General features: G+C 47.0%; 1 protein-coding gene across 1 annotated transcript in view; it reads right to left on the bottom strand.

Annotated features, from left to right (window-relative positions):
- The window catches only part of insrb (insulin receptor b), an 83,840-nt gene that overhangs the window by 55,243 nt on the left and 1,767 nt on the right, over window positions 1-26,830 (bottom strand). Inside the window, 2 exon segments of the mRNA XM_048252487.1 lie at window positions 11,691-11,894; window positions 11,897-12,237. Coding sequence (XP_048108444.1) covers window positions 11,691-11,894; window positions 11,897-11,975 — 283 coding nt within the window. The 5' untranslated portion in view covers window positions 11,976-12,237.

Genomic DNA, 26,830 nt, shown 5'->3' with positions numbered 1-26,830 from the left:
ACAAGCCAGGATCGTCGAAGCCGAGCGCCAGTTAATACTACCTGCTGTTGCCACAACACTCAACAGTGCTGGTATTTATGACCGTTGTCATCAAAGGCCGACCAGGCTGGAACTCGCTGGATCCACCCGTTGGGATGTAGCTGGTGGGTGGGTGGATGGGTGTGGGTGTCCGGGGGCCTCTGGGTTCTGACAAGCTTGTAGCGGCACACTGTGAGGAGCGGTGGGCTTGTATACGTGATAGCTCCGTCAACGGGCAAAAACAATCCGCTGGCGCGCAGCGGGTAGAACCTTGTCATTTTTCACACAAACATGTTACGAGATCTTTCCTCATCTCCGTCGCCGCCGCTCCCTAGTCTCGCCTCCACCCTCTCGGGCCCTCGTCTTCCTCACACTCACAAACGGCAACCGAATATATATTCTCAGATCATTTGTATCCCGTCTCAGGTTCTTGAAACATCCACACACAGAGACACAAAGACTCACACACACACACACACACACACACACATACACACACACACACACACTTTCTCTGACAGCACACCAGACCCGCCCGGTGGCAAACCCCTTGGGGCCATTCAGGTCCTCCGGAGTAGGAAGTGGCCACACAATGAGAGGAAACAATCAGGAAGCGCATACTGAGAACTTTTTCAACAGTCCCAAGCTGTGCCAAAAACGGACTTGGTGTCGAGGTTTCATCTCCCCCTCTCGCTCTCTCTCCTTCCAGCATACACACTCACAAGAGACCATCAACTTCTCCATGAGCCGCCCTCTTCCTGGACGCACCACACAGGGCCGTAGAGGCTCAGGCCTGTGAGTGGTCCTGCTGCCTCCGACTGGCCGGTCCGCAGCCCCGGCCCCCCAACCCCCCAACCCCCGCCATCCTGCTGGGAATAACCTAAGCAAACACTCACACTCGCATCACAGTTGCTGTCCTGTTGCCTGGCAGTGCAGAAAACAGGACAGGTCATCCGTAAATGTGACCGCCCTACCTCGCCCTAGTCCAACCCAACCCTACCACTCCAACCCTTCCCTTACATGCACCGCTCTCATCTCTCGCCAGCTTCCCAGGTTGGATAGAACCACCCCTGTTGGGAATCTGCCAACACTGGGCAAACTGGGGTGATGAGATTCCCAGTCCCTGACCCGTTGTGGTAACCTCAACGAACCGACAGCCTTCTCTAGAAAAGACCCAAAAATCGGCGTTTGGAGATGCACACTGTGACATGTGGGTGTTCGATTGCCCTCATTAGCAGCGCATAGCTGCCCAGAACGGATGGCATTTCACACGCCGTCTCAGTCTAATTGATATATTTGTGGGGCTTAAGATGATGTATTAATATTTGCCCTCTCTATATTAAGCGAGCACATGGGGCCAGGAAAAGACACAAAGATGGCCAAAGCGATGCTCCAAAAGAGGAGGCGGAGGGCAACGAGTTCGTTGTCGGGTTGGGTTTCATTTATTTCGTCTTCCTGGGATGTGGGACTGGCCTTTCTCTTTACATTTCCATCTTTGACGTGCGGCGCTCTGCAAATGACTGGACATCGTGGCGGGGGGGGGGCTTGGCTTGTCTGAGGTGACATGATGCTGGTGCCTCCAGAATGGGAACGCCCAGGTCAAACAGACAGGGTTCTTTACACCAGAACAATTGGGATGGAAGTCGTTGGGAGGCGGCGGGACGCGGGGGCGCGGGGAGCAGGAAGAATCTTAAATCAGTCTTTCGGAGGAAGCCATTTTCTAAGAAAACCAAGCGTTTCAGGAAGTCCTAAGTTCAAGCCCTGGCAAGAACTCTGGCGAGGCAGCACTTTCATGCCTAGTTTGCTTGTTGCATGCCGACGCACACGCACACACACACACACACACACACTTACACTTACACAGTACTTGTGGGGAAAATGTTATTTTGGGTCTGGGAAGCACCAAAGGGGAGTGTGTGTATGTATGTGAGTGTGTGTGTGTGTGTGAGAGAGTGTGTGGGGGGGGGTCAACAGTCGCTCATATCTGTAATGGGCCTCTTTTTGGCAGGCGGAGTGTGCAGTGAGTTCCAAGCCTAGAAGTCCACTCTGAAGACAGAGCTCTTAATATGGACAGCAGTGGTAGCGGGCCAGAGCAGCTCTCCCAGGGCTAAAAGTGGACACATCAGTTCCCAGTCTGGGAGCGCTCTCCCAAAACAGATCATCGCAGCGCTGTCAACGTTTTTTTTTTTTTTTTTTTTTTTTTGAAGGAGTAATCATAGAGAGTGTTGTTCTGAACTCCATCCAAAAATGACACAAATCAAAAAGGTAGACGTTTCATCAGCACCATTGATCTCTGGGTGTCTAACCCTCCCTGAGAGCAGAGCGTGTGCCTCGACACGTGAGCTCCGAGACCACACATCAACCCAAGCCCCTCCGAAAGAGCTGGTCTGCATACAGCTGTTCCGCATGCTGTTAAAAATACCATGTTTAGACTACACGAATAGGCCACATCCCAGGTGTTCAACATGAGAAAGCTCTCAGAGATGGCTTACACTGATAATACACAAACACAAACATGTAAGCCGTCATGATCTGATGGCCTATATTCAAATGACAGAGTCTTCCATGGAAGTGCTGAATGTGTTTTGTTTCAATCTACAAATCGAGGAAGCTGTTTTATATGCGCTTTACAGCCTAGGGCTTTGTACCATTACAACACATCCAAATAAACTCTGAATAATGGAGAGCACTGTAAAAATATTTGATCTGGCACCAAAACCCAATCATAAACAAATTCAAACTCATCGTGCACTATGCGTTTTTCTTGTTTTCTTTTTTTCCCTCAAATGAACTCGAGCCCTTGACATGCATCATGCAGTCTGGCTCCAAGCCTGCAGCCTTCTTCATCGAGCCTGCAGAGCCGGGACCAATCGCAAGCCTGCACAGCTGCAGGAGAATGGTACACGAGGCAGTCAGTGAGTGAGTTAGTGAGCTAACGCACGTGTGTGTGTGTGTGTGTGTGTGTGTGTGTGTGTGTGTGTGTGTGTGTGTGTGTGTGTGTGTGTGTGTGTGTGTGTGTGTGTGTGTGCGCGTGCGTGTGTGTGTGTCTGTGTGTGTGTGTGTGCACATGTGTGTGTGTGTGTGTGTGAGAGAGAGCGCAAGCCTGGGAGGGAGGCTATGCAAATGCGGCTGTTTTAAAGAGCCGTCATTGATAATGCGAGCCTCCTCCACGTTTCCCCTGGGGCGAACCGGTGCTAATGAATGGAGCCTAGTGTAACACTACAATCACGCCAAACAGAGGATGCCTCTCCTGCAATGCACTACACCACACCACACCACACCACACTTCACACACGCAGTCCGTCAGGGAGGAAATGCAGCGGGCAAAACCCATTCTTAAAAACAGAACATACAGCGCACAGACATGTGCACTGCACACACTGGCACACACAGAGTGCATATCACTGTGACTGATCAAAGACAATCCATATCCTCCAGCTCAAATACACACCCTGATGGGAGGAAACTATTCCGTGTCTGTGTGTGTGCCATCACAACAGCTCTGTCTGTCTGTCTCTCCATCTCTCTCTGTCGCTCTCTTTGCCACACACACACACACACACACACACACACACACACACACACACACACACACACACACACACACACACACACACACATATCGGTTCCTGTCGTCTTCTCAGAGGAACAAACGGCGACATAGACTAGATCACAGGGAAAATTGCAAAGAATGTAAGCCCACTATGACTGGTTCAGGGGGAGAATGCAGGACGCACAACAACATGCTGCTGGCCTTGGGGGTGGGGATAGAGGCGCCATTGTGATGCACTGTGCGCTGAACGGATGAATGAAACGTGCGCATGTGGACCCGGACTCTCCTTCTCCAGGAGGTTGCTGCTGGCGTGTGCGGAAGGCAGCCAATCGATCTGCAGTAGCTGTTCCCGCTGGGCCCCTCAGTTCCTGTCCACACATCTTAAACAGAGCCCTGCGTCACATGGCCATCGCAAGCGCTTCTCTCGCTCACTTGTGGACGTACTCGCACACACACAAACACACACAATAAAATAAAATTGGAGGAATTAAAGCTAACGCAAAATAATAACAAGGTAACCACAAATTCAAACTACAAAACACAGATATGGTAAGTGGTAGGCCTACTAAATTAAATAAAAACATGTACATGCAGTAATGCGGGTAGAGCAACTCAGCTCTCCCGCATCCCCCCACCTCCTGTACCAATGCACGTTTGAGCGCAGGCAACAAGGAGGTCATCGGGGAAGGGGGGGGGTGTTACCCCAGCCCTATTGGTAAGGCTGTAGGGAGTTCTTAGCTTTCTCTTGTGGCTATTTATCAGAGCTGCTGAACATGACCGAGGTGTGTGTGTGTGTGTGTGTGTGTGTGTGTGTGTGTGTGTGTGTGTGTGTGTGTGTGTGTGTGTGAGGGAGAGACTGGAACATCCTCGTGCCTTTTTATGGACAAAAGAGTACTGAGATACTACATGCCAGTGCGTTATAAAAAGTGCCGCAGCTGCGACGATCAAATGGACTAAGAAGTCATCTAGTGCTATTACACTTAACTTGGCCCTCTAGAGAACGCCAGGGATGTCCACACACACGGATCCATTCAGATGAATGGTGAGCATCTCACAATGCCAGAGAGTCTCAGAACTACTGTGTGCTCTCTCGCCAACTCGGTCATCAATGTTCGTTTTCCTGCCCCAACACAGAGGTACTGTGGGAGTCTTGTCTCTTCCAATAAGATTCCTCCTATCGGGCCTGCCTCAGCCAGTCTCCTGTAGGGAAGGAGCAGCAAATAGGGAACAAGACAAGAGACAAGACCACGTCGACCACAGACTGTGAGGGTCAGTAACAACAGACGCACCACCGTGGAAGGCCAGATCGTCCAGCTCAACACCCTGCTTACATGGCAAGTCAACGCAACACAAACAAAGTCATGGGCCTATGGAGCCTCTGAGGAGTCTCAGCTGCATGGCTGACCTCCAGCTGATGGTCAAGGCTGAGGCATCACCATTGCAGCACGTATCTGGTTCACAGTTACAGAACACAACGTACACAAAGGACTATTATGTTTTATCTACATGGGAACCAGCCACTTCTGATCAGAAGAAGTTAGATACAAAAGAAAATAGCAAGACTTTTTCCTTTATAATAACCTTTTCACACTCCTATACTCATGTGACTCCATACCAAAGCCCAGGTTTGCAACACAGTTGCCAATACTGAAAACTTCACTTGGGAGGAATTGCTGGTTCCTGGACACAAACTGAAACATGACTTTGACTTGACTCAGATCATGTGCAGTATACCGAACCTAACACACTGTATTACAAATCAAGCATGTGCCCTTGTCACCTTGAATCCTTCAGAGGCACAACGTAAAGTAGTGAGTAGTGAGGGGGTGATTGGCAGGAAAGCAAGCGAGAGGCCGCAGGCCGGTCAGTCAGTTAGTCATTGGGTGGTGACAGAACCTAGGAGAGGCCAGGGAGCCAATGAGAGGAGGAGGCAACCGGAAGCGCAGATACGGCCGGGATCAATAGTGTCATTCATGCAGCGGGGACTGTGTGTTCTTCACAGACACTTGGTTCTTCATCCTGTGTGTGTGTGTGTGTGTGTGTGTGTGTGTGTGTGTGTGTGTGTGTGTGTGTGTGTGTCTGAGGCGAAGGCAGCCACAGCAGAGGGTGCGTCATCAAAGAGCCCAGTGTTTTGTCCAGGCCAGGCCAGGCCAGGGGGGCTCGGAGCTGGGGGCAGGGTCCTGGGGAAAGCTCGGGCGATCTGGGTTGTGGGTACTAGGACCAAACAGGAGGATCATGGGAAGCTCATCAGATAGCACAATGTGTCCGCACAATCCCAGGGAGAGGCTGAGAACTTCCTTTCTGGCACTTTGGGAATGTTGTGGTGATAGTGGTGAGTGTGTGTGTGTGTGTGTGTGTGTGTCATCACCAAGTCAGCAGAACACACTGCTACTGCAGAGTTTGACACTCAATGCAGCACTCGCAACTCACAGAAGCGACTGAGGGAGTGTGGAGTGCTGCGGAGAAAGCGAGGGAGACAGGGAGATGGGAAGAAAAGAGTGGGAAGAGGGGGGAAGAGTGGGAAGAGGGGGGAAGAGTGGGAAGAGGGGGGGAAGAGTGGGGCTGCCTCTGGCAAGTCCCCTGGGACTTCAATCTCGCACCCCCCACAGAGGCAGGTGAGTAAGGAAGGGCTTTTATGCCACATCTGATAAGATGGAGACAGCAGGGGGGTGAGTAAAAGAGGAGAACTCACACACTACCCTCTCATGCACAACACACCCACCACACACACACACCTCTTTCTCTCTTCCTCCCTCGTTCCCTCTCCTACACACAGCTGGCAGACTATATCTCTCCGCTCTTACGTGGGTCTTGCAGTGCGTGACGTACTTCCACCCACCCCCCCCTTTCTCTAACACCTCTCCTGTCTTCTGCAGTGCAACATGAAAGTAACCATCCAGGCATTCCTGCTTGTAAACGCTCTGTTTCTTTGTAGCAGGGACCCTGTGTGCTGCCCCTAAGCTCCCTCCCTTACAGGGCCTCTGCTCCGTGCCTCGCAGGCCCTGATGGGAAAGTCGCTGTTAAAACGCGGCTAAACTGCAGTAACCCCAGTGGCGGGGCAACGCAGAAAACCTGCTGCCGGGGCCGGCCGGATTAGTGCCGCATCCGGCAAACTAGCTGGAGGTTTATTAACTTCATACGCAACAAATTCCTCCGCCGCCCCTTGATCATCAAAAGCAGCGGGGTCTTGCGGCAGCGGTGCCAACATTATTGGCTTTAAGCGCTCGATTTGTTTCAGCTAACATAAGCGCTCGATTTGTTTCAGAAGTCATCTAACATGCAGGTAAAGGCGGCTGAAGTGCGCTTGCTGCTGATTTTGATTTTGCTGTATTGTTGGAGGGCATATTCTTTGAAATAAAAAAGATATAGTCAAAAGCTAAATGTTGTAGATTTGAAAAAGAAACTTTTTCCTCCTTGTCGAGCCCACAGCTGGCTAAAAGTTATTCACAGATGAAAACAGACTCAAAGCTTGGCTTCATCAAAGGACCCTGAGAAGAACATTTTGTTTTGAATCTTTACGAGCAAGTCAGCACGAGTTCTGGTCTCACACCACACTTCCAAACCGTTCTGCATGAGTTGGTCTCATTTCATGACTTCATACCTACTGCTGCTCATTGCAACTTCTGAATGGAGTTCTGCCTGCACAGAACTCGTCAAATGCACCACCCCCTTCATAATGTGACAATGTTTGTTTTTGAGTGTTTGGTTTTTGTGCTTGCTTACCTCTGTGTGGTGAGTTAGACAAGCACTGGAATATTTCTCAGAATGTTCGAGCGCCACAGATGACACATTCCCAAACAGAAGCTACAGGACTCAGTTCGTTAGCCAGGCCTTGGCAAATCCTGTATATTCTTAAGCTGGCAATTCATTCATAACCCAGCTTGCAATTTGTGAATGGCAATTTTTAATCTCTCTCTCTCTCTTTCACTCTCTCTCTCTCTCTCTCTCTCTTCTCCCCCTTCAAACGCTCGACTTAAAATAGCTTCCTCTGATGTGTTCCCCTGAGAGAAGCCTGGTTACTGACAACCAGACTGTTATTATTTTGGTGCTGCTCTGGTGTGTCGAGCAAAGCGGGCATTAACGCTGAGCTTGACTGACAAATCCAAAACCATTTCGCTCCATATCTGTGTTTGTGTGTGTGTGTGTGAGAGAGAGAGGCCAGAGCGAGCACAGGTCAGAGTGTGCCAGTGCTATCTCAGAGGGGCACTAGAGGGCCAAAGCCCTGGGAGCAGCAGGGTGGAAAAACACGGCCGAGACGCCTGGCTCGTCGTCCCCCCATGAAGATGCTCAGGGAGAGGAATGCCGGAGGTGTGCGCTGAGGACATGAGGAATGCCGGAGGTTTCACCGCACTCCTAGGGGGCGCGCTCCGGCGGGAATATGTGTGTGTGTGTGTGTGTGTGTGTGTGTGTGTGTGTGTGTGTGTGTGTGTGTGTGTGTGTGTGCGCGCGCGCACCTGGGAGCCCAAAAACCCCGACAAGCCGTCTGCCATTTGTTTTTCTCTATTTGTTTTGTTTTTGCACCCCCCTCTACCTCCCTCTTTCACCCTCTCCCCTTCTCTCTCTCTCTATCTATCCCTCCCTCTCTCTCTCTCGTCCCACTCCTCACCTCACTTGTGGCATTTCCACCTAAGTAAGAAATAACACAAACCTCTGGGCCGAGTGTGTGTGTGTGTGTGTGTGTGTGGGGGGGGGGTTGGAGGAGCTGAAGTGGCTAACAGTGAGAGGAAACCACGTTTTATGGACGCAAAAATAAATCTGAAATGACCCATGGCCTGTTTGCAGGCGTGCACTGGAGGAAGGAGGAAATTATTTTTAAAAGCCGAATCATAGGGGGCAACAGGGAGGGAGGGGGAAGAGGAAAGGGGGGAGTTAATTGGCACTAAAGACCACAGGAGGACAGAAGGAGAAGGAACCTGAACACAGCCATGCGGCAGATGACAAACTCACCCGTGCTCAGTCATACACATGTTCAGTCGGCTGAGAAAGTTCTGTCTCTCAAGTTTTTAAGTGTGTGTGTGTGTGAGAGAGAGAGAGAAAGAGAGAGTATTTGTACATTTTCATATTCAAGTCCATATATCATTTAGTTTCATTTCATGCAGACAGACACAAACACACACATACACCAAAGCAGCTATTGTCATTTTTCCAAGTGGAGGTTTTTTTTTTTTTTTTTAAATCACCCGTGTTGTTTACCCTACTGTAAAACAGCACAGTATTCCTGCGGACGATAAACAGCCATAACGAACAATGCCCTGCCACAGCACAGAGGGAGCTCAGAGAGAGAGAGAGAGAGAATAAGAGAGAGAGAGAGAGAATAAGAGAGGTGAGGAATATAAGGGAAGAAAAACAACTGAAGGAACAGACCCAACTCTCTCATATTCTCCCCCTGACTCTTTTTACTCCCTCCCTCTCCGGTTCTCTCCCTCTCCACACTGGCGAACTTTGACCTGAAAAGCTCTCCATTGCGCAAGAGGCCGATGTCAACGCAGCCAAACAACATTCACAACAACAGAACAGTGTGTGCCAGAGGAAAAGATAGGGCTTATCTGTGCAGGGGATCTGTTTGTGCCTGTTAGTCCCCTCTCTCTCTCCCTCTCTCCCTCCCTCTTTCCATTTGTTTTTGTAGACTGTGAGCCTTGGACCCTCCCCGATGACATAAGAGAAGACGATGTTCGCGCAACAACTCCTAAAAAGTGTCCTCAAATGCTCGCTCGGCAGGCTGCCGTACACAGCGCACACCTGGCAAGAGGGCGAGAGTGTGTCGGTTTGGCGCGCCGATGCCGTCCTGATATGATACTGACCCAGTTCCATTAAAGCTCTCATCTGTGAAACGGTTCAGTTCAAATGAGCCACCTGAACGAGAAAATGATAGTGCTGAACCATAAAAGTGAGATAGAAAGAGAGAGGGGAAGAGAGAGAGAGAGAGAGAGAGAGTCAGGGAGAGGAAGAAAAAGAAAGAGAGCAGGATAGAGAGAAGGAGAGCTGACGTAGCAGGGGTGAATGACGAAAGGGCAGAGGAAAATGGATCAGGAGACACCTCGTCTCATGACCACTGGCACGGATGCCGACGGGCACGGTGTGGGTCCTGCCAAAGGCCACTCAGCACGGGCGAGCACCCCGAAGGAGATCGTCGTTACGTCGAACCGCTCATCAGCGCCAATCTGGCCCTCCAATCTGGCGCCCATTACTCTCCAAAGAGACAGACATTTCTAGCCCACCGCTTTCACACGCCGTCTTCCAGCCCCCCCTCCTTTCTTTTCACTCTCTCTCCTTTTCTTCATCTCACTCACTCACTCACTCACTCACTCACTCACTCACTCACTCACTCACTCACTCACTCACTCACTCACTCACTCACTCACTCACTCACTCACTCACTCACTCACTCACTCACTCACTCACTCACTCGCCCGTTGTCTCGCCACTCGTTTTTCAGAGCTGTAAAAACAGACGGGAGTTCTACACACAGATGGAGTGCAGGGCCCTCCGTGTCTGACAGCTCCTCTGCACCTCCTGGCTGGGTGACATCCACTACTACGACTCGTACTGCTGCGAGAGTGAGGGACAAATCCAGCGCTACGCTAACAGTGGATCAGGACGAGGGCAAATCTACGGCAGCAGTATATCAGAGATTTTCCATGTCCAGGCCAATTTCACCTGAAATAAGACTACTTTAGATCATTTACAAGTTTACATTTTGCATCAATCAGCTCAAACCTTACACTAATTTAGATTTATTTTTTAAAACAGATAACAAGTTCCAGCTCTGAAATGAGAATGCAAATACCAAGCCTTTTTAAACGGGTTGAACTCCATGAAAACTGCTCTGACAATGAAAACACACAAACAAAGAACATTTCTGGGGCACTTGCATGTTGACACTAGTAGGATACGGTGGAGGATTTCACAACCCGATTCAATTTCTCCACTTCTCCTCTCGCGCTTCCCTCTCACTTTCCTGAGCTTAGGGGGCCAGAGAAGGGGCAGCGCTGCGAGGGACCGCCGTCCACCCTCAGGAGTGAAACCAAATGAAAGAAACGAAAGCCCTTTCCAGCTCATTTCGCCCCCATACTTTGGGGTTAACCCGCTAATGAGGGGGAGCCATGTGTGAGCGGGAGAATGGGGAACACTCGTTTGCACACTCTCCCTCCCTCTCTCCCTCACTCTCTCTCTCTCTTTCCCTCCCTCAGTGCGTCTCGCCCCTGTGCCGAGAGGCATTGCATCATGATCCCGAAATGGCTCGCGCTTTGACACAACACTTGACTAAAACTAGTGCCCATCACATGACAGCTGGAGAGAGACGAGGGGCATCGCGTTCACTCCGCTGCCCTTTCCAAGCTGAAAGGACACCACCGTTTGAGGCAGAGAGAGGGGGGGGGGCTGAAGCTCCTCAACGGTCTCTCCCGGGGCAGTTAGACCACCGCCACGCCTCTCGGCCAGGGCAGGTTTTCCTTGGCGGATGTGACGGGCGTAGATGAGCGCACGGAGGCGGCCACCGCTGACTTACAATCAATGTGCGTCTCCCTCCCTCTCCGCCCGCCCCTAACAAACGCTAATTCCACTTCTAATTGATTATTGATTTGCAACGGTGAATCATCCACAAGTACACCTCTTCAACACCCTACCCCCCTCTAAACACACACACACAGTCCCACTGGAGCCTAACGCGGACAGAAGGAAAAAGCAGCCCAGGAAGAGCACATGCCGACCCGTCAGAGGAGTAGTGAAGGACATAGCAGGAGGGGGCAGCAGGTAAGATCTGTATTGGCACAGGCCCCGTGTATCTCTGCTTTCCCCAGATCGCTTTTCTCCTCCTCTCTCTCTCTCTCTCTCTCTCTCTCCTCTCTCCTCTCTCCCCCCCTAAAGGAGCTTTGCATTGCAAATGGACCCACACAGGCTGTCAAGTTTTTATGTTACTAAATGACCATAGAAAGGGGTCAATGGGGAGCACTGAGCACCATGCTGCACCAAGCAAGAAGTGATACCTTATCGGTGTATAACCTAAAATCTGCCATGTAGACAGAAACCTACAAAAACTCAGAGCAAAACCATCCATGAAAGCACCACTTTACGCAAGAGCTCCGACCCCACGAAGACGAAAAACAGAATGGCTACTCACTTCTCTGGCAGTTTTCCTGGTTCCAGCAGCGCTCGCCAAAGTGGTCGTTGATGGTGGTCGGCGAACAGTGTTTCTTGCCGCCGGCCGTGCCGGGACACACGTCGCCACACTCACGTTTGTCCTTGTTGGACACAATGTAGTTGTCCTCCACCGAGTCCAGCACCTTGGACCAGTCCAGCGTGGACAGGTAACAGAGGTCGGGTTCTTCTCCAGCCGCACGGCACCACGGGTCACGTTCATCAGGCTGTACAGGCCAATCTCCTTCAGCTGGAGCATCTCGAACATGACCAGTGCGTAGTTGAAGAAGAGGTTGTTGCCCCGGATGACCGTCAAGTTGGGGAAGAGGTCACTCAGGGTCTCCAGGCCGTAGACGCGAAAGAGGAGCAGGTAGTCGGTGATGACGGTCAGCCGGGGGAAGGTCAGGCCGCGAAGTCCTCCGCCTTAGTCTTGAACATGAGCAGTATCTTCAGGTGCCCCTCGATCACCGTGCAGTTCTCTAGCAGGGTCAGGTTGGCTGCATTGTTCCGGATATCGATGCTGGGACAGACTGCAGAAGCAAAGAGATTGCAGTAAGTATAACTGTGACAGTAAGCACAATTACAACATCTTAAAACAGTAACACTAGTAGACATAGTATAAGTAGAGATCGTAGTTTGCTGCATGGTATTTTGCTTTGGACAAAACATCTGCATTTGGACTGACTGACAAAGAAATGCTTTGGTTGGAAGGTTAAAATGTAAGGTTAAAATGTTTTACTTTTATAATATTTATAATACATTTGTATAAATAAATTTAAAATAAATGCTATAATTTTTTCAATGATGTAGCAAAGTTACTATGTGATTAGAACATAGCTGACCAAAAAGTGCTTATGTTAGCCATGAACAGAATAACAACAAATGTTACAGCTGGATAAAAATGTAAATGTACTGAAATGTTTACCAGAATTAATGACAATTAAGCTGCACATCAATAAACTAATACTGTGCATTGAAAGTAAATCTAGTCCACACAGATATGTTAACTAAGGTATTAAACAACTAAAAACCTTCAGCCATTGCAGGGACTCAGTAAAAGACAAGGGAAATCTGTCCCTCGGTTTGTGGTTCCCCAAAAGTCTGATGTATATAAATAAAAGTCAATGATAAGTTCAATGCAAACCAATGCTTTTGTGATCTGAAAAATGTAGGACTATTATGTTCAATTACCAACCAGGCAATTAGTCAATTTATTGATTTATTATCTAGACCTATTGGATACTGACAATGGGCAACCGCATCTGAGGTCTGGGCGAAATAGGACCTTCACTTGCCCAGTGGACAAGCTACAGAAAAGAAAAGGATTTGTCCAACCCTGGAGCTTATCTTTTCAACGTCAGGTTAGTCCGGGTGAAATTGTATACGGCCGAGTCATAAGCATGTGTAAAGAGCATCTTTAAATAAAGTGCACTCTCTCCAGCTCCTCATTTCGCTACATCAGGGTTTGTTTATTCGCGCACACTGGCTGTGCTCTGCCGAGGCACTTGAGCGCCTCAGCACCCCACTGAAGTCTCTTGCCTGTGCCTGGCTCCCTGTGGTGCTAACTGACGTTGAGCCCTGTCTGCTCAACAACAAGCGAGAAAAAAACAGAGAGAAAGAAAACACACACACACACATGAGAACGAGAGGCCTGGGAGGCAGCTTTCCCTTCGCTTCATTCATAATCTACAGAGCCTTTGTGTGTGTGTGTGTGTGTATGTGAGTGTATACGTGTGTGTGTGCGCGTATGTGTGTGTGTGTAGCTGCGCGTTGATAGATGAGACTGGGAGAATTCATTAGCGGTGAGGATTCGCTCGCTGCAAGCATCTGCTGATGGAGCCAGTGGATGATAATGAGTGGAGCGGCGTGGTGCGGCACGGCGCTCAGTGGCTGCTGGCCACTGCTACGGCGCTCCTGCTCATTACAAAAGAGATTACGGTGATGCTGCTTGCTTTGTTTTCCACCGTTACACTTTCTTTTCTCCGCACACCCCCTCAGAAGGTTTTTCCCCATTTTTCACCAGAATATGTTAAGATGGCTTAAGCTGGGGAACTGTACTTAAGACTGCTTACTGCAGGAGGCTCATGCATTTTACAACACAAATATTCACTGTCACAGTTTCCAGTCAAGGAGGGATTTCTCCCTTCCTCTGTATTACATCATTTTAAAGGGTGGATGTCCTTGTCTTCCCTTTGTAATGCATTTCAGCGATGATGGCAGTGCATAATTGACATGGCTAGCTACTACATTTTAGACAGTGTCAAAGAACAGCACTCCATGGGCCTAAAGACCAAAAAGCCAAACTACTAAAACACATAAAATAACAAAAACTACACCAACTAAGAGAGAGTCCATCAATGAGCACAACTGAGTCTGATTGTGAGTGAAGTACTTCGGCCTGCACAGGAATGACAAATCAAAGCCACATTAAGTGGCAGGTGAGGTGAGCATTCTCTGACTATCTTGTCTTGAGCATCTAGCTGCTACAGTGTCTTAATGGATCCTCGTCTTTTTCCATTCAGCACTCCTGCACTGCACTTTATCTATTAAGACACCTGCATGTAAACATCTTGTGCGAGAGTTCACCCACACATGGAGCGATGGAGAAATAACATGCCTCAGAAAAAAACAGCACTTAACTAAAACATGACATCTTTTATGCGCCATGTTATTATGTGGAAAAAAACACCGTTCACACATCACATTGTGTGTATGATTACAGCACAATTGCATGTATTTTTTTATGCTTACAGTGAGAGGGTATTAGCCTTGTTGACACCAGACCCTTCTCAATTGACAGTGGGTCTAGAAAAGATTCATTGACTTATGACTTCCAGCAGGGGCGTAACTAGCAGTAAAATTAAACTTTAATTGGTGAATTAAACTCTCACCAAATTGTTTCAAAAGTGTAGCATAGCAGTCTTGTAAATGAGGGTTTTAAATGTAGTTGTTTACTCAATTCCAAAGAAATACATGTCCATGTCAGATTAGCAATTGTATTTGCGTGCCCGTGTTTTAGGGACATTGGAAATGGACTTCAATGGCCTCATGACCAGACGGACCTGCAGAGCAAATCCCAAAATTGCAGAAAGCTTGTATGGGTATTCCCAGGCTAAGAAGGTATAATAGATCTACACAATGTTGACAGAAGTGTATGCGAGATCATACACCAACATTAAATGGATTTCCCCCCAAAGGGCATTTTTCCTCTGGTTTTTATTTTTCCTTAAGACGTATATTCACTTTCACAAATGTTTTCATAATGTCAGGAAAAAAACAAATGGTGTGGTGGGAGGACAGATTTAAAAGTTCATCATTGCTCACACGTTACCACAAAAACTCACAAGGGACTCAACCTCGTCTCTGCGTTTCACATGGCCACATTTGGTCTATCATTTTTAGCAGTGATAACATGGTCTTCAAAGCAGCTTTGAAACGGATTCATACTACTGCCCACAATTCCATATAAGTACCAAAAAGAGAGAAATGGCTTCATCAGGTTCACTCAACTGGGTAAACAGTGGAGGCAACTCCTCGCCATGGTAACGCATTTCCGAGAACACCAAACAGACACAGAGCAGGAAATATGTAACATACTTTGAGGGAAAGAGTTTTTTTTTTTGCTACACAGACCAAAATGCTAATGATACCAGTTACAGTTTATTTATTCTTAGATGAACTAGCTTAGCAAATGCACTGATAAACAAACAAGCTGTGCCACCATTTAAAGACTGTGCACACCATCTAATTATAATACATGTTGACTGGATAAGCAATTTGCGATCCAGTTGGTTCAGTATGATATTAATTTCCTGATTTCCTGAGTCTGGTATTCTCTTTAAACTTCTCACAGCTGTGACACACACACACACACGAAAGGGTTTTCACTCAAATCAGCAATTTCTAAAAGCAAGCTTGCCCTTAATGGCTTCGAAGTTAAAGCAAATTTCAATCAATAATTAACTCAACATTACTGTACATCACTGTCACCACATATCACTGAGGCCAACAGCTTCATGAGGAAGAAGCAGGCATAAAAATAAGGTGGAGGAGAAACTGTGTGGGGTGGGTGGTGAATTCTTCTGTGCATGTGTACGTGTGTGTACGTGCGTGTGTGTATGTGTGGGGGTTGTGATGATGTGGGACCTCCTGTACTGAGCTGTTCTCACACATGCTTGGCATAACACACTTCCCCTTCTCCCAGCGCCTCTGTCTATTAGCCTTTGGCGCTTCGGGAAAGGAGACCTGCCCCCCTAGACAGGAAAGGGAACACCAGCACATCACTCAAGCCGCTGATTTAGCGCTGTCACCCGGGTGATGTCAAGTTCAAATACGACCCCTTGTTTACACCAATGCCGCAAATTGCAGCTCTTCCTTGTCTCGTTTTTTTATTGGTAGACAGAGAGAGGCAGCGAGAGACAAAGATAAAGAGAGAAAGACAGAGAGGAAGAGTGGGAGAGAGAGAGAGAGAAAGGAAGAGTGAGAGAGAGAAACGGAAAAAGTGAGGAAGAGGGAGAGAAAGACAGAGAGGAAGAGGGAGAGTCCAATCAAGTCTGAGGAAAACTGAGACAGAAGACAGAAAAAAGGGGAGCTGATAAATCTCCACCTTGGCGTCCGTCCGGGAATCGTGCCGGCCAAAGGCCCAAAACATCCACCATCACAAAGAGACAGCGAGCCACAGACCAAACATGAGGACCCCAAACAGGGGAAAGAAAAAACAAAACAGCAGTTGAGAAACAAAAAACAAAAACAAAAACAAAAAAGACAAACAAAAGCTGATATGAAAAGAGGCTTCTGGGAAAGCCAGCAGGGCGGATGGCTCATCCCAGCACCTGCTGCCCTGCACTTCACCTCAATGCTCAGACGAGCAACGGCTAATTTCTGGTCTGATTCACTTACATAAAACTCCAGCTTCTCTCTTACATCATGGTCTGTTATAGACCTTCACTACAACGGTTTACAACTGTCTCTTAGGGGACAGTAACGCGGCAGTAACCAAGGAGCCCAGGCCAAAAAAAAAAAAAAACTGGCTTACTATTTGCCTTGGCTATTGGCCCGTGCACTGAGCTTGTACCGCCTCCCTTTTAAATAAACCCAGTAAAACATCACGGGGAATGACATTCATAACAATCACTTAACTAAATCGACCTCAGTTTGGAACATTACTCAAAGCCTTTACTAGGCAGCCCCGGAAACACACAGAAAAGAGAGATGGAGAAAACAAATGCCTGATAAGGGCTCGGAAAAAGGTAACCCGACACCCGTTGCTTTATCGTCGCAGCCCATCAGCCTGCCGCACGCTGACAGGCTTGTCTCCTGATGGATTGGGCCTCGTTGTGCAACATGCAGTAACAAATGTCATACGAGTGCAACTGCAGTCAGCCCACCCCCGCCATCGCTCCTCCCTTTGTCACTGCAGTCCCCGAAAGGGACACGCTTCGCTCACAGCGAAAGCAAATTTCGCTGCATTATTAAAAACATAATGCTACACAAAAGAAAGTCCTGCCCTTTAGGGTTTAGACTTGGGTTGTGAAATGGAACGACACGTAGAGCACCAAGTGTTGGTCAACTGAGCTGACCCAGTGTGGGGCGGTACAGTGAAAAGGTCCTCAGCAGTGTGTGCATTGTAAATTAAACCAGACACTTAAAGCAGAAACATGAGACCCCAGTCATGTATGACAAGAGGCTAGCAGATTGGCTTACATCACACAAGTGAATGAGGGGGTTCTGGACACAGCTATTTAACTGGTGCAGACAGGCAGACAATGCAGCGAAGTTGAATCTGATTTCGTTATCAGCGCTAGGGATAATATTAGATCTCGCAACGGCAGAGGAAAGAGATACGAGGCTCATGAAACACCTCAGTGGAGTGGACCCACAGTACAGCTTCCTTTAGGTCTGACAGAACGTTAACCAAACAACTGTCAATGTTGCAAATATTTACAGTTTAGCCCAAATATTATTCATGCCGATGCCAAATCTTAGTTTAGTGAATTTGTTTTTGACCAGTGGGTTTCCCCTGTCTGGAAAGGACATGGAAAACTGGAAACTTTTTAACCATTTCTGTGTTTTCTTGGTCAAATAAAAGAACATATTAATTTAAAAGTTGTCATGGATATGAATATTTATGAACTTAACTATACATCACAACAAGTGAACAGAGTTTGTCACTATATCATTTCATCTCATTTTGGCTTAAGTGCTGTTTTTATTTGTCGCAAAGGATCAACACAAACTGGACAAAAGGAATCAGAGACGGGTGAGGGGGTCCATCCAGCTGCACTGGCCATCATAGTGTTCATTTTCAGAGGGATCCTTTATTTTTAGCATGGCATTCCCACACCGGAGAATTTAATACGCTTCTACCAATAGTAACTGGTGCTTGGAAACTGGAACACTCGGCGCGCGGACCACATGGCAGGAATGCTGAGGCCGTAAGGGCTTTGGGCGATTCTTATGGCCATGGGCATGGCCAACAGCAGCATTAGCTCTACAAGGAACCTGCGCTGCCAACTCACTACCGCGTAATGTGAACAGGCGACTACTGGCACTAAAACGTATCATATGGATGTCACCTTATGTAATTCTACAACTAATAGCCTACTGCCAAAAATGATCACTGGATATAAAAAGGATGTGTTCCATCAAATTTGGCCAACTGATGCATTAGCATCATACATCATGTATCAGGTAAGAAGAGGAGCCAGGACAGGTTCATACCGTGTGATGGCAAACGGAAAGTTCTCGACAGAAATGTGAAAGCAGTCGGATGGACGGCTGCCTTGATTCTCCATCACCTTCACCCTCCTTTCGAAAAGACCAGCAGCAGGTATAGGAGCACCTGCCAGGGCAACTGCCTCCGCCACCCTGCTCCAAAACCGAGCCTATTTATAATTAGGATCCAGTTACAGGACAGGAGCCAAGGCATGGCAGATTGCTCCACGCATAAAAGAGCAACATTCAAGGTCTGCCACACTGTTGGATCTCCTGCCAGGAGCCACCTGACAAAATCCCGCCCGTAACATCAGATCCAGCTCATGTTCGTCACGAGCAACGTGCTCCGAGGAGCCACGATAGGTTGTCGCTCTTTTTTCTCCAGAGAAAAAGGTAGAATAATCGCGGGAGGAAATATATCGGCTCGAAGTCTGGTTGCTGGGCAAAAGGTGGGAAGAGCTTACTGTATTAATAAATTGGTGATAAAAATAAAGAAATTAATTTACACAAGGTTTTGAATCAACAAAGGAAGCAAGACTAAGATTTTTCTTTCTCTTGAAAAAGACTCTGGGTATGTAGCCTATGTGGGTAAATTCCTTCTCTTCTTTGCAGGAAGTAAAGAAATCAGCTACTAATACTTGCACTACAACGTGGGCCTTGGAACATATTTAAACAAAGACGGAGAGAGAAAAAAAATCACAAACCAGGTGCTGAGCCAAACAAATAAAAGAGAGAACTCCAGAAAGGAGCATTCCTCAAATAGCAGTCTAGCAGCAGAAGACACTCACACACGTCCATATACACACACTAGAGCAGAGCGCCGCACACTAATGAAGAGCAGACCGACGACGCCGTTTTACTCTGCCCTCTGATAGCCGCCACTCCCGAGACACGCCAGGCAGCGCTGGCGAACATGTGACGCTCTTTTTTTTAATTTTTTTTATCTCGCATGACTTTTTTTTTTTTTTTTTTTTAACTTGAGTACAAAGTAGCCCAAACACGGAGGAATCTGTCTAGGAACACAGATCATTTCCTCCCCTTTCCCTCCACCCTGCGCTCCCTTCCAGCCGGCCACAGAGCAGCTGCAGCCTCCCCCAGGGCCGCCGCCGGACTCGGCCTCAGAAACCAGAGGTATTCTGCTCCCGAGTACATCAATTGAAAAACAGATGGGTACTGGCATCTTGACTATTTGGCAATTTCGCACAACATTTTTACAGACCAGATGGGTGGAGCTCGCTACGCTCCCCCATAGCTGGAATGAGAACATTTTCATTTACAGCATAAAAAATATCACAATACCTAATTGTATTACTATCGTTTTACTATAATTTTTAAAATGATCATGTTCTTTTGCATCTTTTCATATCCTGACAACACTAGTCCAAGGTTTAGGGAACACTTGAACTGTTAATCTGCACAGTTCTCGATGGAAGTCAACGGTTCTTTTTGTCAGAAACGTGCCACTAAAAAGCCATGTGCTCGGCTGGGAGAGACAACCACCTTCCAAAGCGCATCCCTCCACTGACATCATTAAAGAGAGCCAGGGCCCGTGCTGACAGTCATTACACTTCACTATGAGACCACATTAAGTTGTTACAAAAGTCGCTTCTGTCAGGTAGAAAAACCTCAGCACTAAATGGCCGTCAGCACTTCAGTGAACTGCTTCGATTCAATCCAAGTTGCTTGTCAGATGCAAAGAACATGTGTCAACAGTGAATGCTGTATCTGTTACCGCATTCACTGTTGACACTAACTTGGTAAATACCTATAGGATGAGGTGGAGCATGTGCGGAATTGCAAAAACAACTCTCGGGGGAGGGCAGAGGAGAAACCAGCTCATCTTCCCAGCAGACGTGGGTGCCGAGTGGCCATCCATTACTGGCATGAATGTCCAGCCAGGGCTCACTACCACTGCACGTCTCCCTGCTCACCAGTCATATCAGTCTCCATCAGCACCTGAGTGAGGTGGTGCCTTATAAGCAGCAAGTTTGGCTTATCTCTGTGTGTATGAGGCCAACCCATTTGGACAAGCAAACAACATTAAGACTTGACATGGGGTTTTCCGTGTAACAAATTAAGGACCATTTCCCCCCCTTGCTCCTAAAGCTTCCTAGAGAGCAAGTGAGTCATTTTCCACTAACATTTAGTTGTGATAAGAAGATGCTGACCATTCCATACATATCATATCAGTCAGGTGGTGCAGGCTATGTTCACAGACACAGACAGCAATAAGGTTTTAATTTAATACCAAGCTAAGGGGTTCAGCAATATTTCAAAATATTTGCTCTTCCATTGCAAACCCTGTTGCCAAGATGCACGTTGTGTTTTCCATTTCTAATTATGCAATGTTTGCACACTGAATCACAAAATATTTCCAGAGGCCCTACATAAATCCCTATCTACAGTGAGCACGTACGCTGACTTTTCTCCTTTTTCTGCACTTGAGATCCACTCCAGCTCACAGTCTGCCAGACAGTTCCGACCAAAAGCCAAAACAAGAGGCTGTACGTACGGTACGTGATGCACAGCAGCAGCCCTCCCTTTCCTTCACAGAAGCAGCAGCAGTAGCAGGCCAGCCTGGGAGCAGGAGAGGGAAATGCTACACCTCATCGGCCCTCTCCTCATCTGTGCCCCGTCAAATTGGTGTTGACGTTAAACAACAAGCTCTAACTTGTCAAGCTTTTACATGAACATGGAGATTTAACGCATGGTGTGTAGAGAGAGAGAGGGCACCCGGACAAGCCCAAATAAATAAATAAGTGGCTATGCACAAGTGGACTTTTCTATTAACAATACCTTTAGTGTTTGGTGCGACAGCGCTGTAAACCGTGGATAAATTCACCCCCACTGGTCAGACGCCAAGCCCAACAGGGACCTGTGGCTTGGGCTGGCCGGCTGGCTGGCACGCGGTGGTGTTTGGGCTCGTTTTTCTGAAGACTGCCACTGAACACACTCCCCTGTGCTGAGCGAGACGGCCGCCCGGGCCGGCGCTGCCGCCGGGAGCTGGCCAGCGCCACACACACAGGAAAGAGCTGAAGCCACACTGTCTGCAGCCCCGAGAGCACACCGCAGCAGCACTACGACTGTCAACCCAGCGGCTTCAGGGTTATTAAAATGCATTAAGAACTCTGATTGATAAAGACAATACATGAAGAATGATTTATAGGGAAAACTGTAAAAACCATGACAATGTAGGCACTATTTTTAATTGACTTTGCTTTTGTGGTTGGAGACATTTTATTAAATCTGATAAAGTCTTCTTTCCTGATTTTCTTTTTTGAAACCCACAGAGTTTTAACATCTTTGCACAGACATCCAGGGAGCAAGCAAGTCCCTTTGAGGTTGAAGCAAGACAAAAGGTTCTTCAGGCCTGAACAACTCTCCAGCCACTCATTGCATTGTATGAAAAAAAAAAACCCCAAGAGCACTTTTGCTCAACAGCTCTTGGATTTCTTTCAGAAAAGCAAAGGACCGCTGGTAGCTTTATTAGATACCGTGCTTGAGTGACGGGATCCAAGTGTCAGACTGAACATCACAGTAGGAGCTGAGAGGAGTGGAGATGGGATATGGAACGGGTGCTGTTCGCACCTTCGGAGCCGAGGAACAAACAGGATGAAAAAAAACCTGCCTGGCATAGCGAGGGATTGGCCAGGCCACTGAAGAGTGGACACTGTCTGCCATTACAAGGGAAGCAGGGATTTTATGTGCCCGTGCAAACATCTGTGGTTCGGCAAACAAAAAACACACACGCAAAAAAAAAAAAAAAGACAACGCCGAACTCCCTGACCTCACACGGCTACGTGCGGCACCAGCGCCAGTGGCCATGCTGACCGGCGGCCAGGCGACGCGGCGGGGTGTGAAGGGAGGATGCTGGAGGAGAGTTGGGGCGGTGGTGTGTGTGGCGCGGGGGGTATGGGGTTGGGGGGTGGGGGTGCGCCTTTGTGTCTCAGCTCCCCTCTGTTGGGAGCTAAAAATACACAGACAGACAATCCTTACAGCCAAGAGCCACCAGCCAGTCATCGATGGATGGAAGCTCAACCGTGCCTCAAGAAGAGGCTCTACATGACACCTCTCAGAGGTAAAGCAAGAACAAGAACAATTCATCATTTTGAGTCCTTCAAATTAAGAGGGTTTTCTTTTACAGATTTATTATTTTCTGTGACACTTTGGTCATTACATAAAAAATCACATTGTTTACTGTCACTGCTTCTTACCAAAATACTATTAATTATACAGTACAAAATGCACATCTTCACTTGAAAATGGGCTGTAACGGTTGGCAACACTTTCCTTTACTTTCTACTACTTTACTTTCCTTCAAAATAACGACTGATAAATGGCCGGGAGAAATAAACTCCATCTTTACTCCTTACCACAAGATGAAACAAATTACAGCCACCCCTTTAACCTTGCTGAAAGGTTTACTGCCAGAATAGGGCTGAGCATCACACAGATTTTATGCTCTCGCAGGTCTGGTAACGGCTTCCAAACCCAAACCTACAGCAGTGCAGAGGTTTGCTGTCCGGAGAGAGGGAAGAGAGACACATGCTAATGAGGCCGTATTAATTTTGGCCCCAATCAGCACCACTACCACAGCCACAGCCTGCTGGGAGTGCCGTCAGGACCCCTGATGATGACTAGCCCCACACAGAGCTGTTTATTCCACCCCACAGCACTCCATTTAGCCCTCCAACAGACAAAATACAAACGACATGAATTTTTATGACCGGTTCCGTCCAGTCGTTTGTTCATTCGTTTCCGCGTTAATGTCTCCCAACATTTTACTGCGCCTATCAATCCTGCCTCGCTTGCGAGGACCTCTCCTGTACACAGCTCAACCAGCAAGTGGTGATTAACAACTCAAAGTGGGCTATGAGTCAAAGGTCAGGTTTTCGGTCATATGACAGTCCTTAAAATACATTTAACCCATCAGCCACTGGAGCTTGGACCGGCAGGCCTCCATAACGCATGCACAAGTACGCACACAGACATGCTGCAGACAAACCCCTCACCATTATTACCACTGTTACGTTGGCCACAAGAGCTTCCAACACAGCCACAACTGATCCCAGCATTACCAACACGGCTTAAGGTGGGACTTTTGGCATTAGGTCACTGACCGTTAAAATAGGACTGATCCAAACAGCAACAAGCCCATCAAAATCAAATGGTTCAGTTGTGCTGTAACAGCCCAGCAATAGCACTTTCTAAATTACCTCATCTGGGGAGATATATTTTGATAGTTTGAGAAATTAAGTAACCGTCAGAATCATTAAACATGCACCTGTGCAAAGAAGTGTGAATCACATAAATACTGATTTTGAAACATCCGGACAAAGCACTGGCAAGAGACAAAACATCAGATTCCACCTCTCACACCATTACATTCTGTTAAGCAAATGTTGGGATACTGACTCTGGGAGGTTAAAGTGCTACAGAGGCGATAGGTCCTTGTAAACAAACTAAATTTGAAATGTGAACAAAATTCAGAGGTAGTTGAATTCCCAGACTACATTGTTAAGATATGGGTAAAAACAGTTCAACTTTGTCAACTGAATACTACAATGGAATCCCTAATACCAAAACATGGCATTAAGAGGTCTCTAAAATGAAATGTAAGTGGTTGTGACTGACATGCATTGGCAAACCACAAAACAGAAAGTAATTTGTTTACAATGTCTACAATGTCTTACAATGTCTGTATTTCACTGAACACTAAGAGAAACCAAACTTCCTTTGGCACCCAGTGGAATGGAACCAAACATGGTCAGACATCTACGGTCATTCTTAAGAAGCCAGTAGATACTAGCATACTCTGAGCATCTCAACACATGGTTCAACTGTTCACAAGCAACAGCTGTCCTAGGAGAATGACCTCAATGCATTCAACAGTTTTCCACAACACTTACTTCTTAACTTCGAGCCAGATTAAACAAAAATGGTTGGCTGACACATGCTGTGACTATCTGTCAAGCAGCCAGGTCTGCCTTTACACACATCACATTTGGGAGCTACTCCATGTGAATCATTCACCTCTTCACTTGAGGAACGACCATTTAGTTCACATCAACACAATTTAAAAGGCTCCTCCTTTTAGAGTTGGAGTTTGCTTATTCTACACACGCTCACACCGCCACACACACAGCTTGAAGATCAACCTCACTCTACAAAGAAGCATGGATGGAAAAAAAAAAAAAAACAAAACAAAAAAGCTGTGCGGGGTGATAAAGGCCACCTCTGAGACTCCAGGAGAACTTGGTGTTCACATGCCAAATAGCAAATGAGGAGATGCGTGACCTGGGAGACAGAAGGGTCACTCAAGAGCCATGCAGTGAGACAGTGAGCTGATCTTACCCCCCCCCCACCACCACCCTCTACCCCAACTGCAAGAGTACCTACAGGGTGGGCCACTTCAAACACATTCCACACGCAAAGCCTGATGGGAAGAATGCCACTGTGATCTGGTAAGTGCCTGAGGATCCCAAACAGAGCCGTTCACAACACAAGCTAGTGGCCCCATTCCAAAATATGTGTGTAATATGAAATGTAACAAGGCACTTTGCACTGACAATGTTCATTAATACATTGCCTTTTTTTTTGCACTGACAATGTTCATTAATACATTGCCTTTTTTTTTTTCTTTGCCTGGTTTATTATATCAGATGGAAAAACAACAGGAATTACTGAATAGAACCAAAAAAGGATTTCACCAAATCTGGCTACACTTTATTTTTATGAGCATGAATGCTTTCACACAGGTCCTCAAACATGTTCGTAACTGTCTCGTTAAGCAGTCGGTGGTGTTTGTAGCACATCTGCTTGCTGAATGAGGAGGACTTTAAAACATTTCCTTGAGGCTCCAAACAGGCTATGACTCAAGTGCATGTCATACAAGAGTATCTATATCAGGAATCCAGTCATGTTAAAGCAAACTTGACGGTGAGATACAAAAACAACCCTACAGGTTCTTAATTGATCTCTTATCGGTAAGGAATGCCAAGTAAGGCGTGGAACTCATCGCAAAATATTTCCCAAAGAATATTTCAAACACGAGAGCAACTGGCATGCAGTTTGCTACGTATGGAGAATGGCATGACCCCCTTTAGTGCGGTTGAAATGCAGTCAAAGAAACAGGCTCATGTCATAGCACAGAAATCACTTAGAGAAGTAAACTAAGCCGAAGTTCTAATGCAGCAGGTGGACAAATGTTTAACCCCTATAGAAAGAGAAGGAATTGGTAGTTTTCTATTGTAGCATATGGATTCATTCACTCTCATACATGTGTTGAGTTGTTTTGGTGAAATTCTCAGTCATAGTGACTGAATCTGAATGAAACTTTAGCTGTGCTGTGTTATTATGAAAGAATGATCAACGATGGTACATGATAGATCCTACTTTGTCGCTATGCAAAAATAATTTCTAGCTTACACTACATTCTACAGCTCATGGCAAAATTCAGAAAGTCAGATATTCATCTGTAAACAGGGAAGTGTGTGAGTTCAAGCATGTGTGATCATTAGATGAAAACAAACTTCCTCCTACTCCACTCATGTTCCGGTTTCCCAATAATGACACACCTTACAAACGCCAGGCTACCTAGGCTATGCAAATAGATACAACTTAATTAGTTATTTGAATTAATTTGAAATCAATGTTAAAAATGTTCAGTTAGGCCTGCTGTCTTACCGCACCTACATTAATGTGATTAGTCAGAATCCAAAGCAACTGAAATGTAAATAGCCCCCTATATTGATAATTTTACTACAGTGGATATAATTGAACAAAAGCTTGGTAAACACCCTGGGCTGCAATATTATCTAAATTTCAGCGTCCCAAAACTATAAACCAGGGGTTCGTGAATGTCTCAAGATTTTCGTTACTGAATGTACATACATGAATTAGTAGGCCCTATATTTTTTTTTATTATGAGATAAAATGTGCACATACTAGGCTTCTAATAACATGAGTCTCATAACGGTGCATTTGTAATGGGGCAAAGACAATAGGGTAACGTGCAATGATGTCTTCACAGTGTAGGCTATCTTAACGTCTGATTTGCAACAACAACGCTTGATATTCTAGTTTGCTGAAAGAAATCGCGATGTAACCTTTGCCTATTCTACAACTGTCCCAGTCATATCGTCTCCCATGCGTCATGACTTGGAATACAATCAGCTTGCAATTTCAAATAATTTATCTAAACGCCACGCTTTGGTTTCAGATCGGGTTTATAAAGCCGACCACAAGAAAAGACAGGGCACCAGTACGGCATTGGTAGTATATAGGCTAATCCACCACTTATGGGATCTCGGAATCTTCTTAACGTTGGCTAAATTTGTTTACGTTTCCAATACAACGTGAGGAGTGTTGCAAAAGTCGCCGCAGGAAGAGGCCTAGCCGTGCGAGCAA

This window comes from Alosa alosa, chromosome 9 (assembly GCF_017589495.1).
Source record: "Alosa alosa isolate M-15738 ecotype Scorff River chromosome 9, AALO_Geno_1.1, whole genome shotgun sequence".
NCBI lineage: Eukaryota > Metazoa > Chordata > Actinopteri > Clupeiformes > Clupeidae > Alosa > Alosa alosa.
The sequence above is the reverse complement of the archived record's forward strand: the minus strand, read 5'-3'. Positions and strand labels throughout refer to the sequence as shown.